At 37.0% G+C, this 21,281-nt stretch overlaps 1 protein-coding gene across 1 annotated transcript in view; it reads right to left on the minus strand.

Moving 5' to 3' along the window:
• Positions 1–2,648: 2,648 nt before the first annotated feature.
• LOC308707626 (proton-coupled folate transporter) overlaps positions 2,649–21,281 on the minus strand; it is a 31,891-nt gene continuing 13,258 nt past the window's right edge. Inside the window, exons 5-7 of the mRNA XM_081394230.1 lie at positions 19,607–19,690; positions 15,857–16,013; positions 2,649–2,895 (exon numbers count right to left, since the gene is read on the minus strand). Coding sequence (XP_081250356.1) covers positions 2,844–2,895; positions 15,857–16,013; positions 19,607–19,690 — 293 coding nt within the window. The 3' untranslated portion in view covers positions 2,649–2,843. The remainder of the gene's footprint in view (positions 2,896–15,856; positions 16,014–19,606; positions 19,691–21,281) is intronic.

Here is a 21,281-nt window from a genome sequence, read left to right on the forward strand (position 1 = left end):
TTGTGTGTGTGTAGGATCTTATTTTTATGTAGGATCTCATCTGTAGTATGTATGTATGTGTATATATATATATATACAACAGATGAGATAAAGTTTGACCAAGCATTGCACAATGACAGGATCAGTTGACACTTCTATAAAGACCCACACATTATCTCTGCAGCTTTGAATAGAATTGGAAAGTCTGTCATCCACAAATTTTAACACGTTCCTTTGCATGTGTGTTTATTATATATTTTGACTCATTAATAATGCCTAATAATTTTTTTTTTTTCGGTTTAACCATACTACTGTACCATATTTAAATCCATTTAGCATTTTCCCCCAACAAAGAGCACAGAAAATATGATAAAATTCCACAGATTCGTTTGAGCCTGCAAGCCCAGACTGTGACTTGAAAATCCATTTAAAACAGCCTCTTGAACATTTATCTTCAGAACCCCAAAATGATTGCGTCACTCAAGCGTCATATCTCTCTTCCCATCTAGACTTGCCTCAATACAACACTCAATACAATTCAAATGATATGTTTTGTCAAACATTATTGGCGCACAAACCCCCTGCGGTCAGCACTAATGCAGTCAGTGATGCAATAAAGCCACGGAAAACCCTCCACAGGTCCATCCGGCCGTGTGGAATTGTATTGATCAGAGCTGCAATTAGAGAAGACTATTGAAAAATAATGATTCTCTTCTATACTTATGCATAGATATTGCTCTGAGAGGCTTTTTCGACCGCTTCACGATGTGTGCCAGGCAATCAATGGCGTCTTCTATTTCTCATTATAGTTGGTGTCAGCATCATCTGTACCTGGGGCTCAAGGGCAGTGCAGTCTCCTGAAACACAAACACTGAGCTGCCCTGGCTTTATGATGTGCACATATTCTGGAGGAACAAAACCGAGCCACACACTAAATGGCTTTGTGAGGATTACTTCATTTTCAGTTGTGCAAAACCGTCTTGATGCGGTTGGTATCAGTCTGATCATTTAAATACGATACAATTCAATTTCAGTCACGCTGCAGTGCCGTGATTGGATTGAACTTGCCAGCGCTTGCACTGGGTATACCAATGATAATTACAACTGATGGGAACCGTTTGCGGTGTGTGTGTGTGTGTATTGCTTGTAATGAGATTCTCTTCAGCCTTATCAGAGTTGGTAGTTTTGGGAGACGCTGGCCCTCACCGCTCTTTGTGCGTGTATGTTAATGTGTGTTTGGATGTGTTTGCATGTGTCCAAACTTCCCGAGGCTCTTGAGAGGGCTCTCTTATTCTCATTCTCATCACAATCAGCCAGTCAGTATCAAACAGCCTCAAGATACTGTTTTACATCGTAACGCTGCAGATTTGATTGGGATGAGCTGCAGCAAGGTGTGTCATTCAAAGAAATGGTATTGTGTTCCTCAACATATTTATTATCGCTAGCTTAATGAGCTAATTAGTGTTACAAAAATAATAGCAGTGTATCACAGTCCATTTTGATGACTTGTCACAGTGTATCTGTGATTTAAAGTCAGGATAACACCAAAATTAGTCCTATTTACTTTCATAATAGATGATCCTAAATAACACTTCTGTTCGAAAGTTTGGGTTTGGATAAGGTTTTTTAATATCTTTGAAGGATAACTCTTATGCTCACCAAGGATGCCTTTATTACTGGATCACAATACAAATAAAACTGTAAAATTGTAAAAAATATATATATATATATATTACTATTTAAAATAGCTTTTTTGATTTTTTTGAATATATTGTCAAATACAGTTTGTAACTGTGATGACAAAGCTGAATTTTCAGCATCATTACTCTAATCTTCAGTGTCACATGATCCTACAGAAATCATTCTAAAACGCTTATTTGCTGCTTGAGACACATTTATTGTCATTATCAATGTTGAAAACAGTTGTGTTTTCACACACCTTTTGTAACAGTATAAATGTTTTACTTTTGATAAATTGAATGCATCCTGTCTGAAAGTATTTAAAAAGTCCTGACAACAAACACCAGTGTAAATGTGGTAAAAATAAAGACCACTTTTAAAAATATTTCACTTGGAAATATGTCAGATTTCAGAAGTGAAATGGGTTGTGAACATCGTTCCATGTTGATTTGAAAAGGCTTCTCCACGTAGGCTAATGACGCTTGTGTGCCATGAACAGCGTCTGTGTTCATTTATGGCACCCTTATGTAAAGTTTGGAAAAAGAAATATTCCTTTTTCAAAAGTCCATAAACAAACTTCCCATTTAATCTTTCTCTCCATATTTAGTTCCTTCCCCAACAGACCACCTTTGATTGAAGTTTTGCGGTTGCCTTCAGAGCCCATGTGGTTTTCTGCCACTCTGAGTTCTGAGATGAAGAGATGCAAAGAGACGTCTGTGGCCCAATAGAGGAAATGCTTGTTAACTATCTCAACTTTCCACGATGACTTGAAATGTATTTAATTGTCAAACGATTTTAGGATTCTATCCTGTGTCAGTCTAATTGTGGTGAATGGCTTATCAGGCAGCGATTCTCATTTACTTTTTCCAATTCTGGATTTGACCTTTTAGCATTTTAATTTTATTAAGAGGTTATCAATGCTTTCTCACCACATGCTCAATCAGACTTCAGTGCATTTCAGCTCAAGAAAGAACTCAAGAAAAGTTTTTGCTGCATTAAATCATTCTGTAGTTTGAAATTTATTTTACAGTACTTGCATGAATTACAAATGAATACATTTTTTTCCCCTGGATGCAGAATCATTTTGTTGGACTTTTAGAGAAGATCAGTTTGTCACAGAAAAGCGTGCAATATCCAATCATGGATCCACTTTGTGCTGGCAGAATTACCCTGAAGGAGGAGATTCAATCTGAAAGCACTAGGCGAGGATGAGTGGCGGGCATCTCGCTAATCCACCTAAAATCCAACAAAGAGAAATGTCACAATAAGAGAAGTTCCCACAAAACAAAAGAACTAAACTGTTCTTTGTTTAAACCAGTGATTTAACCCTCATGTTGTGTGAGAGGATTTTCTTTTCCCCAAAAACGCTAGGTAATGTTTTCGCATTGGACTAAAATCTGTTGACTTTGCTCACACAGGGTACAACAACTTGCCAACAAATTTTTTTTTTTTATAATTTTTGTACTTTTTGGAGATTTGGATGTTTTTTCAACGTGTTATACTTGTTACACTAGTGTTCCCTGACCAGTCTGACCATATCATGTTATATAAAATGAAACCATTTGAGAGGAAATGCATCATTTTCAATAATAAAATAAGAGGACAAAATAAAATATATAAACAAGCAGCAATTGAAAAATACTACCATTAATATGATTTAATTGCTTATCTCTTTTGAACATTAGGTGGCGAATATTTCCAAATTGATATGGTGTGGTCAGTGTAAGGTGACAATGACATAAAAATGTGGTGTCAGTATGCCAAAGGCTTGCAAGATAGAGCCTCAGAATCAGCTTGGCACCATGCCATCAAATTTGTTGATACGTTTTTCCAGAACGGTCTCTAAAAGCTTTTAATAACTTTATGCCGGCATGGTTTGAAGAAGATCTGAGCTGTTTTTTGGTCAAAATTGGACCAACGGTCTAGGAGGAGCTCGAAAAAGTAGTTTTTTTGGAAAATTCTAAATAGTGTTCATCTAGAGCCAAGGAATCAGAGGAAAAAAATATTTCTAGTCCTTGTGGTTCAAATGTTATTAGCTTAAATGTAAATCTGTGAGCCAAATTTCATAATTTTACCGCAAACGTTTCTAAGGACTGCCATAGACTTCAAGAGCAGAAGAAGAATACTAACACATACATAAGGTGTCTTCGCACCTTCAGTGCTTGGTTGTCTAATTATAACAACTTGTTGTATGTGTAATTCAGTGTTGGCTTAGGAATGGCACCAGGCCACCAGGTGTCATAAATAGGCCATTCATAATTCACATGAAGGTTTATGCATTGTCAAGGGCAAACTAAAACTAAAGCCACTGCAGCTTTCACTTGCTCAATGGAAAGTGAGATCACAGGTTTCATTTCCTCTGTATAGTTTGACTGCATTCATAAGTGGCTTTGAATAAAAGTGTTGGCCACATGCATAAATGCAACTGATATACTGTATGTTTTCCACTGGTTTTGCCCCCTAATTCCTGCACAGGTCTACTTGCATTACTGATTAGTATTTTCATTTGATAGATTTTAATGTAGTTTAATTAGATCTTTGTATATTTGGAATGTAACTAAATGGAATATTTTATGTTTCTGTGTTGAGGTTTTGTATGTAAATAATAATTATTATAAAATAAAAAACTACTACTAATAATAATGATTTTAAAGTAAATTCTTCATTATTAAATAAAAAAACTATACATGTAACATTTATGTACAATATATTCAAATAATATCACAATATAATAATTTAATATTAATAATATTATAATATTACAAATACAACTGTCTTATATGTTTTATTAAAGAAATTGTTAATATTAAAATTGTATAGTTTTAGGTAACATTTTAAATAACTTTTGTATTTATACTTTGATAAAACTTTACAATAAGGTTGTATTTGTTAATAATTAATGTTAATGTGTTAGTTAACATTAACTAACAATAAAAAACATCTGTATATAGCATGATATATACTAAATACATTCACTAATGCATCTTAATATTAATAGCTGCTGATTTTTTTAGCATTAGTTAATTCATTATCCATAAACATTATCCATGGATCCACTATCCATAAACGAGATCGGACAAAGAACACAGGGCTTATAAACACAAGAGGTAATAAAGGGAGAAACAGAACAGGTGTGGGGAACTAATTGATAACCATAGAAACAAACCAATGGCGTGAAAATCAGAACAAAGGAGACTGGAACTAGAATAAAACCAAAGCAGAACATACACTAATGTGACATTAATGTTAACAAATTCTATTACAAATATTATTAGTGATGGGTTAGGGGGTTGAATTGAGGAAAGGTGTGCTATTAGTTTTCTTTTTGCCACTAGATATGGAAAAATCCCATAGACTTACATCAAAAGAAGGACCTGAGCCATGCATAATAACCGGAAATCAGTAACCACTCAGAATATCCTAAGTAAAAACACTTAGAACACTGTAGCAACTGCATAACAGTGCCCACAACACCCTAGTATTGTTTCCTTTACGCAATATAAATATGTAGTTACATGTACACTATACAGTATACTATATATTTGTATGTGGCTCTTGTTTGAAAGTACATCTGTAAAAGTAAAGTGTTACGACATCCATGAGAAACCAGGTTGAAGCGATTTCCACAAAAGGAGATACTAATGGAGAGAATGCCAGGATTTCAAGCTAGTAAATAAGGGCTATCCATAAATTTGACTAATACTTTTGACAGCAACAGCTGGGTGAATTAGTCTTTAGCTTGCAACTCGCAAATATGCAATCAGAGAAGCACTTTTTCCCATTTTCAGACACATTAATCTAAGTCCATCTCCATATCCTAATAAATATTCTATGTTTGCTTTTCCAGGCATGAGCATATGAGAATGAGCATCATATTTTTTTAATTCTATGAAGGGTCAATAATAAATATGCAGAAGCCATTCCCTCCTCATGCAATCTCGAAAAGAGACTTTAACAATACAGTAATTAAAGTGCTGATTCTGCGGAGGGTTGGAGTGCGCTGCAGTGTGGACAGATAATTGTTGTTGTCAGGCGAGTGCAGGTGTGTCACGCGGCTCAGTCTGAATGCATTTGGCTTTTGGCAGACAGTGAGATAGGCCTTTATTTTCATGCTTAATGAGAGAGTGCAGGCGCTAAACAGTGGTCACTGGCATTGCCATTTTCCCAAAGTTTTGTTGAACCTCGTCTGAGCCACACTGAGGCTGAATAGGACATTAATTGCAAAATTGTATCAGAAATGTTCATTTCAGCACATTCGAAATTAGTGAGGGAAACTGGTGCTTTTATTGTTTAAAGGTGCAGTATATGATTTCTGAGAAACGTTGAAACTGGATTGAACAGAGCAGCAGTCAATCAGTAGTATGTCCACTCATGATGGGGGAGGAGACAGAGTGAGCAAGATGGAGATTTGAAGAAGGACTGTAGAAAGAGAGATGGCTGAGAGGCATTACAAAAGAGAAGAAGTCAGAGGAATATCACTGGAAAAAGAAGTATTATGATCAGACAAGAGCTGTAATATTGGAAAAGCTGGAAGGCCTGAAAACCTACGCGGAGGTTGTGTTGTTTCTGCCCCATGCGAGTGTTACGACCCTTACAATAAAGACGGGGTTGACGTGAAATTTGCAGTTGATAAAAGGAAACCAGCCCCAGCCGACAGATAACCAAAGACACAATTTTTAGCTCCACAAAAAGTTTAATTTATTTAAGGTGGAAAAAGTCATTAAATTAAGGAGCAATGGATTCAGGGTGCCCCAAGGCCAAAATGATAAACAAAACAGACTTATAAAAAAAAAAAAAAACGTGTATAAATGACCTGATCAGGGAATAAACAAAATTACAAAGAAACTTCCCTAACTCCATATAAATAAACAAATCACAAACAAAGTCAAAATAAATGGCAGGACACCCCTACGCTCCTAAATACATAAGAAAGAACCAAATGAAATCATCACAAACAAACGAACGAATGTGATCAACAGAAGGTTTTTGGGATCTGCTGACGGGAGGAGGAATCCGGAGCTCTTCACGCCACCAGGCCAATGCCTGAATGAGCTCGAGCCGCCCTTTTAAAGCAGCGCATCAGTAGATCCGCCAATCAGGCTCCTCCGACGGCAGCCAATCACTGCACACATGTACAAAACAACAACCCACACAAAACAGGTACCAAGGATCGTAACAGCGAGTAACATTGGTTTTGCTGTGTTTCACAGAACCGAGTTATGCTGTTGTTGTAATGTTAGCTATAGTGACAGCAGGGGTGGATTTAGTGATTTGGGAAGAAGCATGTTCAACGTGGATGCGCATATGGTTGTCGTGGTAACAAACACCACATCAACCGCTTGAGCATCCGTGCTGAATGCGCATCCGTATATAAAAAGCATTTTAAGGGGGCCCTTGGATTTTGTGGGCCCAAGGCGGTTTCCTACCTTTGCCTAATGGTAAGTCCGCCTCTTAGTAACAACAGTTTTGAGTGCCATTGTTTGTCTGAAGCTAGTGTGCTGTTGCTGGTGACAAACAACCAACTCTTGCTTGTATTTACTCTTGTGTACTGTGTTCATTTTTAGTTTCGTCTTGTGGTTCGTTCATCATCGTCACTTTAGCATTATTTTGCTTCACTTCAGCTATAATAAAGAGACATCCACTCATGCAATTTGCATTTTCAGGCCCAAGATCTCGTAGTCGTGTAAATGAACGGCCAAAATGCATAAAAAGTCTTTGTTTTTGAAAACGATGCCGTGTAAATGGCCTTTAAATGGCCTTACAATTATTCTACCAAAATGGTTTCATTCTATTTAATTTCTGCATATTTTGGAATGTTAGTCAATGCAAGGTTTAAAATGTACCCTGTGTGGCTTCAAATTTTGCCCTGGTTCACAGGATCATTTGAGGCATTGGGCCATAACCTACACCTGCAAAACTTCCACGCTGTTTGTTTGGCTGAGAAAAAGCATAATTATTCATGATGAAAATAGAACAACAAGCAAAGTCTCAGAGGTCTTGCAAATTTAAAGGCAGCCGTGCAAAAGCCCTCCTCTCTGCATTCAAAATTGCGCATACTCATCCCGTGTCTGTCCAATAAAGTCAAGAGTCATCAAACATTAATCTTAACAACGTTCTGCAATACGAATTGACTTTTGAGACATGAAAAATGGTTGCTTTACAAAACCTGAGGTGCAGATGTCAAAGCAGTGTATATTTTGGCCACAGCCCTCACAAATCTCTTTTATAATCTCCAGGCTGGAATTCATCATCATTATAGATTCAGAGCACAAAGCAACACTAATTTTCATGATGCCGCCATGGTAACCAGACACACAATTTACTCCAAGGGTCTCAACACTGTACTTCCCTCTAGGCTAACGCCAATACACATTTCTTCAGTAGAACCGATAAATAAATAAACAATTAAAACAAGAGGAATGTATTGACCAACTGCCATGCATGTTTTAGCTTCAAGCTCTGCAATAAAGGTCCAACCTGTGGATTTGTTTTCAATGAATAACAGAATAAATCCAGTTTAAATGATCACAGGAGGTTTAGCAAAACTCCATGTGGTTTCAATTTTGTCAGTCATGTCTACCTGAAACTATTCTGTATAATGTCGCTGCCAGTATCTCATGGCCTGATCAAGAAAGAATGGGCTCAACAAATACAATGCAGACACAAATTCAAAAATATATTCAACAAAAAAAAATAAAAAATTCTAAATAATATTTCACAACATAAGATACTTCTTTCAAAAAAAAAAATCTAACTCCAAACTTTTAATCAGTAGCGCATGCTTAGACATACAATATACGTATGCTATGCATATTTGTGTGAATGAAGTATAAAAAACTATCCTTCTTGCAACTCTCTAAAATACAAATGTGAGAAAAAGGCTTTCTGCCAGTTTTTGCCTGGATGAGCAGCAAAACATCTTTAGCAGGTTCTGAATTCTTAATGAGTTTTACCTCACACTCTACCTCACACTCTACATTATGGATGGCTGAAAAAACAAGATGTCTTAAACATCTTGGCACATTATTGTGCCACAATTACAATCATACCGCTCCAACACTTTAAAAAAATAATGCTATGTACATACAGTCAAGCTGCATCAACAGCGTTTGTTCCATGCTGTCAATTATCAAAGAAAATCATTTCTTTGTTTCCCCCAGTCTGTTCAAAGTGTGTGAGTCTCTTCAGAAGACTTAGATGAACTGCTAGATTTATATGGATTACATGTATGATGTCTTTATGAACTTATTGAAGCGTGCAAATGTTGGTTAAAATGATCCCAGCGACTAAAAATGCTGAATTACATGCCCCTTGTAAACGTCCCCTCAGTGAAGGGAGGAAACAAGGAACAAGTGGGCTTAATCAGTTAACAAATGAGTAACCATGAAAACAAACGGAAACATACATACTGTAGAAACCATGATAACTAATGAACAGGGACAATGAAAATTAGCACAAAGGGGCAATTTACTTGACACTGTTTTCAACTAAAACCGGAACACTTTTGCCATTCATATACACAATAATGGCTTTTTGGAGGCCTGAAAATGCAAACTTTTGAAAATGTTTTTGAAAACGATATTGTTATTGTCTGCGTGTAAACTTCAAAAACGCAAATTTGTGAAAACAGTGAAGTCATGTGCATGCGTATTATGTGTTCAGTCTTTAGGCGCGTAGTGTTTCTTTACATAGTGACATCGCCAACTACTGTTTTTTGTCATTTTTATGCGGATCCATGTGAACAGGGATCGTTATCGCCTGTACGCGAAAAATGGAAAGGAAAAACTTTTCTGTACTTAGTACATTGTTGTCGTGTAAATGTATCTAACGCTGGTAAAACAGAAACTTCATGTGACACAGGCTTTAAAACCTTTTTTTTTTTTTTTTTTTTCAAAGAATGAATATCCATTTTGTATCTTCAGGTCGCTTAAATAACACATCAGTCCTGCCTCAAATGACACACCATTGGTCTTTCACGTCTATCTGGTACTACGTCACCAAAATGTGGACTTGATGAGGCTTAGGGTGACAGGGCCATTGTGAGGATTTGATTAATTATAAAATCCAACCAGTTTTGCATCCGTGTTGAGTCATGTGCCACACTCTCTCCAAACAGTACAGCTCTAGTTACGATGTTTGAGCAGATATAATCACATTCGAAAGCCTGAATATGAGGCCAGAGATGAAGGAGAAAGAAAGAGGGCCTAAGCGCTTAAATACAAAAAAGACTGTTTGAAGTTAGATTTTAACAGACAAGCCCTTCGTAGTCCCAGTAATTGTGGAGCGTAATGAGAGAGAGGCTTTGATGGATGGATTAAGACCGGTCTTAAGTCTGCAGTCTCCAGAGTCCCTGTGTAAACTTGAGTTGAGTCAGTGGCACCACAGAGGCAGACTGCGCTTACTCACCCACCCAGACTCTGTCATTATTTTTTCTTTTATTCGCTTTTATTCCTCCTCAGACTCATCAATATTCCATAGGGTCAGGTATCATGCACTCTGCAATTCCTCCTCAGTTTGACTGACATTCTAAGACGTGCACAAGCACACACACATATAAAATAAAAATGTCACTAAAGGCTGAGATGGAACTGTGGTGATGCTCTTGGCACTGGTGATGATGAAAAAATAACTAGTGGTTTGTCAGATTTATCTTTGCTGGATATAGCAAATGATTGCAAAATGAATGTGTTAAACAAGATATTAATCTATTGATAGCCCTAATATATTGTCACAGGTGTGTGCAGGCAGACAGATGGCAGGTGAATAAAGTCCAATGCAAAATTTAATATTAATAGTCAAAAAGTTGAGGCAGCAAACGGGTAGTAATACACACCATAAGCGTAAACGTGACCGGACAAAAAACAGAGAAAAAAGGAGGATCTTAAGTACTGACACAGTGAAAGGTAATTAATGAGACACAACTGAAACAAACAAACTCATAATGACAGTGACCATGGTAACAAAGGAGTACCGGGAAAATCAAATGTCCATGTTTTCCAATGAGCCTACTGTGTGTTAATGGGTGCCATGCACTCAACGCAAATAAAAAAGCCATGCGTCAAAGGGTGTAATTTGAGTTTTCAGAAGATGGCCTGCAATTTATGATTGGACACATATCATTTCCTAGCAGGATAATGGATTAAGTATGGATTAAGGAGCGTATGTCTTCCTCTGAATTGCACAGGTTTAATAGCGGGCTGCTTGGGACGCAGAGGAGACTGTGCGACCCTGAGCGGGCACTGCCTCTGGGAACAGCCCATTAGTGGTGTAATTACAGCTTGGGTGTGATAACTACGCTACACTTCACTACCCACCACACACAGGCTTTATTGCAGGTGTACATTACTTAATGCCTTCATTACCAAAGACAATCACTTAATTATATAGTCTGTGGAAGAACATCAAATGCACGTCAGAATCAATTTGAAGGCTGATAATGGAGGCGGTAGAGTTGTTTATTGCCAACCTGACAAGTGCTCAGCTAGATCAAAGCTTTTCGAGGAACCCCTTGAAAGGAATATTACTGTGATTGTGCATAGCAGGTTATCTTTTTTCATTATTGAACTAAATATACTAGAGATAAAATGCAGACTGCACAGATTCAGTCCGTAAGCTCTTGGATTTCACTGAAATAGAATATACTTTCATACTATTTATTTTATTTTTCTTGTCAAATGTTTGAAAGAAGGAAGATGAAAATTCTGTGATCATTTATTTGATCAAAAAATACTGTAAAAACAGTAATGTTGGGAATTATTTTTATAATTTAAAATAACTGTGTTCTATTTTAGAAACATTATTTCCTGTGATTACTCCAGTCTTCAATGTCACATGATCCTTCAGAAATCACTCTAATATGCTGATTTGGTGCCATTATTAATGTTCTTCTTAATATGTTTGTGGAAATCATGATTTTCTGATGAATAGAAAGTTTTAAAAGAAAGAAATAGAGTTTGCACTTTATTTTACAGCATATGCACTTACATGTACTTAGTGTTCCTAAGAAAGTACTGGTAATATGAGGTAATGGGTAAAGGTTAGGTTTAAGTGTAGGTTCAGGGTTAGTAACTAGTTATTACCCAGTTATTGCAATTACTATGATAAGTACATAGTAAGTACATGGGGAACAAGACTGTAAAATAAAGTGTTACTGAAATGGAAATCTTTTGTAACAATGTTAAAGTCTTTACTGTCACTTTTGATCAATTTAATACATCCTTGCTGGATAAAAGTATTAATAAGTATTAATAACCCCCCCCAAAAAAACAACTTTTTCAACAGTAGGCTACTCACCTCTGTGTCACTTTTATAAAACATGATATGATATATTTTGAAAGATAGATACACTAGATACCACTGATTTTAATTGTATGGACAAAAGGAAAGAAAGAAAGAAAGAAAGAAAGAAAGAAAGAAAGAAAGAAAGAAAGAAAGAAAGAAAGAAAGAAAGAAAGAAAGAAAGAAAGAAAGAAAGAAAGAAAGAAAGAAAGAAAGAAAGAAAGAAAGAAAGAAACACTGATACATTATTTTAATTTTCTGTTTAATGTGATTTAACATTTAAATTATTATAATTTTTTACATACATTTTTATAACTTTACATAATCCTTTATATTGAGTTAATGTACTTTTGTACTTTTGTTAATGTATGCATTTTGAAGATGCTTTTATTCAAAGTAACTTATATTTGCCTTAAAGGTATAAATTATATCACTTAATGCTTTCCCTGAAATTCAAGCCCATGACCTTGATGTTGCTATTAGCACCGTGCTCTAATGTAACAATGTAGTCAAGGTTGAGTATGAGATATTAATGTGTTTTGATAGACATAGCCCATCTGTCCGTAATGGCAAATTGAAAGACCGTTATATAAAGAGCATTTATCAAGAGCCATCACTTCCATCACATTATTGTAATGCACATTATTGTAAAACAGTGCTCTATTATGTTAGAAGAAAGTGTTTGATAAACAAACAAGGCATTTAATTCTACAGTCGTAGACCCTCAAACCAGCACAAACTCCAATGTAGCCACACTTAACTACCTTAAAAGTGAATTGTCATTTCTATAATACTGATATCACCAAATAAGGAGTGACCTTTAAAGCACTCCAGATTGTTTTGCTTTTGAAAACATTAAGCAACTATTTAAATCTAGACCTCAATCTCTAGATTGACTTTAGACCTGTAGTGATCACATCACAGGTAGTACATGTGGAGAAGTGGAAGTGTATTAAGCTCATCCCTCTCTCATTGTAAATGCTGAAGAATACGCTAGTGATGGATCAATATCTAATTTGCCATCCTCTGTATTTCTCCACATGACAAATGCAAGTATTAGCACACAGCACACATTGTCATGCTCATCTTCCCCAACTAAATAAAAATCAAACCAGTGGAGATGCAGACATACTTCAACGTAAAACACATGTTAAGCCAACTACAGTACGTAGCATACAATATTAACAAGAACTTTGCATTAAAATATCACATTAGTTACCTTTATCATTTGAAACTGTAAATTATTAAGTATGATAAATAATTGTGCTACCATGTTGATTTGGCAATTGATTTCCAATAATTTTCAATGATTTCAAAATCCGGATCTTAAAGCGAAAACAAGTTAAAGGGATATTCTACACTTTTCTATTTTGAAGAATGTTGGTAACCATTTTCAGTTCTGTTTTTTTTTTTTTTTTTTTCATACAATGGAAGTCAGTGGAAAGCAAAACTGTTTAGTTACCAGCATTCTTCAAAATATGTTCTTTTATGTTTTGCACAAGAAAGAAATGCTGACAGGTTTGGAACGACATGAGGGTGAGTAAATTATGACAAAACTTTGGACTATCCCTTTAAGAAACACTGGGATATACTACTGTATACCACAGAAGGACATAATGGGCCTGGGACAGTGTTCCTGGTTGCCCACCAGATGACAACCCTGATTCGGTAGGAAGGTAGTTCAAATATTTTTGAAAGACAATGCGGTTCAATCTGTTCATTTGAGTATCTTATTAACAAGCTATTAAAATAATCATTTGTTTTCAGTATTTCCAATTGAACTATGGCTCCATTTGTCACTACCTTAAAAACAATTATTTAATACAATTATCCCAGACACTAAGCAAGCAATTAAGATTAAAATTAGACCATAACTGTGATCATAAGGGTTGCCATGCCAACAATCACACTGCATTTCTGAGGTACTATTGTGAATTGTGGAAGCAAAAAATAGGAGAACACTGATCATGACATTTAATTGAAAAAACAAATTAGCCAGTATTTAAAATAATATTATTATAATGAATATTATGTAGCTGGATGACATCTGTTCAAATGAACATTTATGTATGCATGCATGTATATACATATTTACGTTTGCTTTTAAATATGTGCCAGTCTGAGAAGGAGGGCTTCCCCAACTGTGCCTTGGTTCCTCCCATGGGTTTTGCCTCATCAGTTTTAATATCTTAGAGAGTTTTTTCTTGCCAATGTGGAGTTGGCTTGCTCACTGGGGATTTAAGGCACTATTCTTTGTAAAGCTACTTTTTGAAAAACAAGTATTGTGAAAAGATCTATACAAATAATTTGAATAGAGCTGTTCAGGTTGAAGTCCTTATGTATCCCTTTCAAATACTGAATAGATGGGCTAATATGAACGTTTGAAAACAGCCCCAACACTTCTGCCTGCTTTAATGAACGTTGTGTACTTAAGCAACCATAGCAACATTTTAGATTACAATTTATGTTGTAGAACAAACATATATAAACTCACGAGCCATTTATTAGGTACACCTTGCTAGTACCAGGTTAAACTCTCTTTTGCCTTCAGAAGTGCCTTAATTATTTGTGGCATAGATTCAATAAGGTGCTAGAAACATTCCTCAGAGATTTTGGTCCATATTGACTTGACAGAATCACGCAGTTGTTGCAGATTTATTGGCTCCACATCCATGATACGAATCTCCTGTCCCACCACATCCCGAAGGTGCTCTGCTGGATTGAGATATGACTGTAGAGGCCATTTGAGTACAGTGAGTAACTCATTGTTCATGTTCAAGAAACCATCTTGAGATGATCTGAGCTTTGTGACATGGCGCGTTATCCTGCTGGATGTAGCCATCAGAAGAAGGATGGACATGGTCAGCAACAATACTCTGGTAGGCTGTGGCGTTTAAGCAATGCTTAATTGATACTAAGGAGCCCAAAGTTTGCCAAGACATACCATTACACCACCAGCACCAGCCTGAACCGTTGATGCAAGACAGGATGGATCCATGCTTTCATGTTGTTTACGCCAAATTCTGACCCAAGCGCTCACTGGATATTTTCTATTTTTTGGACCATTCACTATAAAACCTAGAGATGGATGTGTGTGAAAATCCCATTAGTTCAATTGTTTCTGAAATACTCAGACCAGCCTGTCTTGCACCAACAACCATGCCACTGTTCAAACTCACTTAAATCACCTTTCTTCCCCATTCTAGTGCTCAGTCTGAACTTCAGCAGATCATTTTGACCATTTGATTTGCTGATTAGTTATATATATACAAATGAACATTATGACCACATGCCTAATATGCTGTTGTGTATATATATCCAGCAGAACATTGCCCAGAGCATCACACACCCTCCACCGCCTTATCGTCGTCCCACAGTGAATCCTGGTGCCATCACTTCTTCAGATAAATGGTGCACATATACATGGCCATCAATGTGATGTAAAAGAAAACAGGACACATCGGATCAGGTGACCTTCTTCCATTGCTCCAAAGTCAGTCCAGATCCGACACTCGCGTGCCACTGCAGGCGTTTTCGACGGTGGACAGGGGTCTTCATAGGCACTCTGATTGGTCTGAGGCTATGCAGCCCCATACACAGCAGAGTTTGATGGACTGATAACCTTTATTACATTTTTGTGTAACTTGTACCACAATAGACCTTCTGTTGGCTTAGACCAGAAGAGATAGCCTTTGTTGCCCTTATGCATTGGGCGCCCAACACCCTGTCGCCGGTGTATGGTTTGTCCCTCCTCGGAAAAGCAAGTATTTTTGGTCAAATAAATGCAGCCTTTGTGAGCATTAGAAAGTAAGAAAATTGTACCCTGTCTTTTGCATGGTGTATAAACTAAATAATAAAAATATATTACATTTTGCAGTCTCTATATTCACTTTACATATAAAAAAAATGATGAGCTTACTGCAAGAGAATGAGCACGATGAGCATGAAGACCGCCATGATGATGTAGGGCATCCCAGGAACAGTAGTCAGGGTCAGGGGGTACAGCCCGTTAAAGATCGTAGAAGCAATGAGGATGCAGGTCGCTTCCACTGAGGCAGAGAAGGAGAACATGGCACCTGAGGACAGCAAAATTCAGGTCAATAAAGACATGAAACAGACATCTAGAGAAATTCAGCTGAACCAGACTCAATTGGCTGTGGGAAATACATTTGAGTGAATTCATGTTGCATTTTACATGATTAACACAGATTTCTTGGAATATTTTTAAGAGTAAAATGTGCATAAAGAAAAAAGAAGTGTAAAACATCTTATGGACTTCAGTAACATTTCAGGCCGTCTAACTTTTTGAAATATCAGTTCATCAAAATACTAATATAATGAGAAGATGATCATTTTAGAAACACAAAAATAACAACACAAAAAACTTCGATAAACATGCATGAAACGGAAGTTTCAATAGTCTTGATATTGCTGTAAGACTGAGGGGAAAATATGAAAAATAAGAGAATTTACATATATGCAGTAGTCATTTGTACTTATTAATTTAGTTTATGGAGCACAAAGTATTATACTAAAATTCAGACCAAACACCTGTTGTGCAATTTCAATATTGATAGGCTACATTTGACAGACACTTTTATCCAAATCACCTATAGTGCATTAAAGTACATGGGGTCCCTGGGAAATCCAATCAGACAATAGAAAATAATAAATGGCCTTAATGCATGAGGTGGGAATAGTTTTGTTGTATGTTTAAAGCTACAGTCCGTAACTTTTGGCACTCTAGCGGTTAATAAACAGAACTGCATGTGTCCTGCGGAAGAACATTGCCGGAGCTATTTCTCTTTGTGTATGTTTATGACGAGTCACGCAGGTACCGGGCTACTCCGCAGCGGTGCAACATGAACCAGTCTAAAATAGTCCTAATATAAACACTTGTTATAGGTGTACTGTAGTGATTCAGGATAAGACAAAAACACGGTTTGGAAAATCGATTCATGACGTAGTCACTTATTAGATCAATTTTGAACAAAAAGTTACAGACTGCAGCTTTAAAGTCCCCCTGTGGTGAAAATCAAGCTTTTAATGTTGTTTAAATGTCTATGTGGTGTTTTTAATATGCTTTAAGACAAACTATGTACAAATTCTCCTTAAAACTGCTGTGAACCAAAGAAAGTCTCAAAAATGCAATTTAAAATCGCTGGTGTTTCTGACGTCACAAACTACCTTGTAACCAATCACGTCAACGTGATCGTCAACGAGTGGATTTCTGAGCTGGTGTGAGTGAGTGGAGGCGGGGCTAATTTGCATATCCGTAGAACTGTGGATACTAAATGAAGCAAGGGTGTAGTTACATTCAAGCTATTTTAAGGCAGGAAAAAAAAACTTTTAAATGTCATTTTGGTGATCAAAGATGAGTTTTAAGGGATAAAATGCTTGACTACAGGGGGACTTTAAAGTGTATAATAAAGTTGGATGGATGGATTATAATATTATTTCAATATTAGTGGAGCCCAAAAATTACCCCTGCATTGAAAACATGATTTTAAGTAGTCAGTCTGTGACCCTCCTTTACTAACTGATAAAGATATCTAAACAGTTCTGGATAAAACCAGTACCGATTCATTAATATGCCGTGGATGCACCTGAAATTCCTAACCCGTGATTTTATCTGAATGAAAGAGTAATGGTCGCGGAAACTGAGGTCTGTGCAGTAGATTGTTGGCATGAATAATGGTTTAAACCATTTTGATAAAATATCTCCCTGAGCTACTCTGAACTTCGTGACTGCTCTGACTAACTGGAGCAGAATGAGTCGCGGAGCATCGGGGCAGCCTGTAAGTGCCTGGAACATGCAATACGTATTGATCTTCGCAGAAGCTAGAAGTTGTGCGAGTGCCCCTGAATGACTGGTAACTGCAATAGATTCAGTGACACATGCAATCTAAGACACAAGCACTGAAAAGGCTGTCAAAGTGGAAATGGGCAACTTGCACAGTGAAAACAGTGCATTTATGGATGGACATGGCCTGTCATCACTATGTCCTTTCACAGTTGTATCACTCTTACATCAACAGGAAAATAAATAAAACTAATGGGAAGAAAGATGTTTGTGTGTTTCCACAAACTAAATGGATGTTTCCTGTCGGCCTGGCTTTCAGCTGCATGCAGCGTGAGTGGAAACGAGGGTGGATATGAATATGAAAGTCTGCTCAAGATGTTGTTTGTTGTTTCTCTGTTCCTCTTGCGTTGTTTTCCACTTAGCCGAGTTTGATAATTCTATGATTTTTTGAGAAAGCCGGTGTTCGGTTTCCCAGTTAATTATGCATGCTGCGATGCCTCTCATTAAGGATTTGTGAAAGGACAATGGAGATTAAATCTTGGGCTTTTAGCTACGTTATCAGGCAGCAACAAATGTCAAAGAAAGTAAAGATGTAGAATAAAAGCATGACTCAATTCAATTCGTCATGGTGAAGGTCAAAACACTTTCCTCACGGTATTTCAGCTCATTTGTGGGCTTGTAGATTGAACAGGGAGAAGAAAGCCACGATGTTGTGTGCCAGCAGCCATATCACCCTGTAGCCCAAGACTGGTTGGCCACTGAAGCTAAGCAGGGTTGAGCCTGGTTAGTACTTAGATGGGAGACCTCCTGAGAAAACCAGGTTGCTGCTGGAAGAGGTGTTAGTGAGGTCAGCAGGGGGCGCTCACCCTGTGGTCTGTGTGGGTCCTAACGCCCCAGTATAGTAACAGGGACACTATACTGTCAAAGAGCACCGTCCTTCGGATGAGATGTTAAACTGAGGTCCTGACTCTCTGTGGTCATTAAAAATCGTTGGGGTGTAACCCCGGCATCCTGGCCAAATTTGCCCATTGGCCTCTATCCATCATGGCCTCCTAATCATCCCCATATATATATATACTGGTTGGCTTCATCACTGTCTCCTCTCCACCAGTAAGCTGGTGTGTGGTGGGCGTTCTGGCGCAATATGGCTGCCGTCGCATGATCCAGGTGGATGCTGCACATTGGTGGTGGTTGAGGAGATTCCCCCTTCCATGTAAAGCACTTTGAGTACCCAGAAAATATATATAAATGTAACAATTTTTTAAATTATTATTACACATTACACAAAGGATCATGCCCTCGCAAAAAAAAAAAAAACACAGTGATGGTATTAGATGGTAACAACATAGTACTGAATGATGGTACTGGTATCTATCCAGAAACTTACTGTAGGAAAACAATGGTAAATATGTGGTCACTGATTCATATTTACAAAAAAAAAAGATTGTACCATGCTACCATGTCTAAAAATTTGTGCTGTGTCTGTATCCTAAAACCATAGTATTACCATTGGTTTCTATGGTTGGTATCTATGGTATCAAATAAATACCTTGACACCATAGCAAAAAAAAATCATAATGCTAGTATGGTATCTCCATATTTTACTATGGTAAAATTAACCATGGCGTTCTATAGTAAAACTGTAGTAACCATGTGTTTTGGGCAGATTCATTGTCATTTTCACACCATACTGTACATTAATTTCCAAAAGGACTACTCAGGAATTTACAAAACAACATGGCAGTACCACCATACGTTTAGTACTTTCTTGTTTGTGGTGTGTGTCTCTCTTTCTCTCTCATTTTACCTCTTTCAGCTTTCTCTCTTAGCATGGTTCTGTGTGAACGTGAATTTCTAACACAGTACCTTGTTCATCAGGTCCCACAATGGCAGAAGACAAAGAACGAATCACTGCTTGGCTGATACCAGCTGGAGCACCGACTACAGCAACTGCAAAACCACAGGACAAATACCACTTTAGAAAACCGTTAAGATTAATAGTAAACAATAATGAATACATAGACCTACACATATAAAACACAGCTTACACAACAAAAACATCACTTAAAGTTACACATAAGCCACAATTAACTAATCTGGTGAGACTAGAAAAATGTAACCAGTTCTGAAGTAAGTGAATCTAAATGGAATATTCAATAATTCATGAGCTTAATCTATATGCATGGAATTCTGAGAGGTAATTGTGATTACAGAGCGTGGGCTTTTCCTAATAGCTCAGAATGTAAAGTCACTCGCTCGTCTCGGCAGCCTGATCATGCATGATCAAGAAAAGTAGATCCTCAAGAGAACAAAATGTTTTCTGCATTTGCGTTGATGCGTATGCGGTGAGGTGTATCTGTGCACGCGTCAGTGTGTGTGCCGGTTCTGCACACACCACACATGCGCTGTACTAGCAGAATAGAGGTTATGACTCCCGTGTGCCACCGCTGTGCCCCTCATTATCGCAGCCAAAAGAAAAGACCAGCAAGCAAATTCCACCTTCCCTGGCACTGATTATTCATCAGAGCCGCCACTCATCTCCCTTTAAATGGCTTTAGTCCGTCACATCGATTAGAATAACAATTTCCTCAATCATTTAATTAATTAACAGTATTAACTCTGATCCGGCTGTCTCTCCCTGAGAGTGGCCGTCTTCCACAATGTTATCATTGCTTACCACACTGAGAACTCTTCTTTGGAGGTGTAGCCCTTCTGGAACAAGGCATGGAGTTCAGACAGCAGTGAGGATGTGAACCATAAATAGTCTGGTCAGGTAGACTTTTTACCCATTTACCCATTTGACTGTCTTGTTAAAACAGTCAGCTGAAGTGAAGAATGTCAGGCCTCGAGTGGAAATCGCTTTGTGCATGTCACATACAGACAAAAGAAATCTACATTGTTTTAGGAAAGAGAGATGTGCTTTGAGGCTCGCGGACAGATTTGAAATAGGCTCAGTTGTGTTGTTTATAACAGTCTTGAGATTTCTGAGAGTAAAACCTTACCGTGTCACGGTAAATCGCATTTTACTTTTAAAGATTTTTTAAATCTTTTTGTAACAAATCTCTTTGAATTTATTTGATCAAAAAAAATGTATAGTAATTTATTCCTGTGATGGCAAAGCTGAATGAGTCTAATATGTTGATTTGCTGCTCAAGAAACATTTCTTACTATTATCAATGTTGAACGCAGTTGTACTGCTTAATATTTTTGTGGAAAGCATGATACTTTGTTTTTAGGAATTTCTGACGAATAGAAAGTTCAAAAGAACAGCATTTATTTGAAATATAAATATTTTGTAACATAAATGTCCACACTTTTACTATTACATCCTTACCAAATAAAAGTATATACAGTATATTATTATTTTATTATTAGACAGTAGTGCAATATATAATATTTAAAATAATTACAGTATTTTGATGATATCAGGAGAGTTGACGTGTCACCCTGGCATTTTTTACTTTACACCCATAAGAAAATATCAAAATGAATTTTAATTCAGAAAGCAACAACATGCTTATCATAGAAGATGTGTATTCAA

This window comes from Scardinius erythrophthalmus, assembly GCF_964197995.2.
Source record: "Scardinius erythrophthalmus genome assembly, chromosome: 19".
Lineage (NCBI taxonomy): Eukaryota > Metazoa > Chordata > Actinopteri > Cypriniformes > Leuciscidae > Scardinius > Scardinius erythrophthalmus.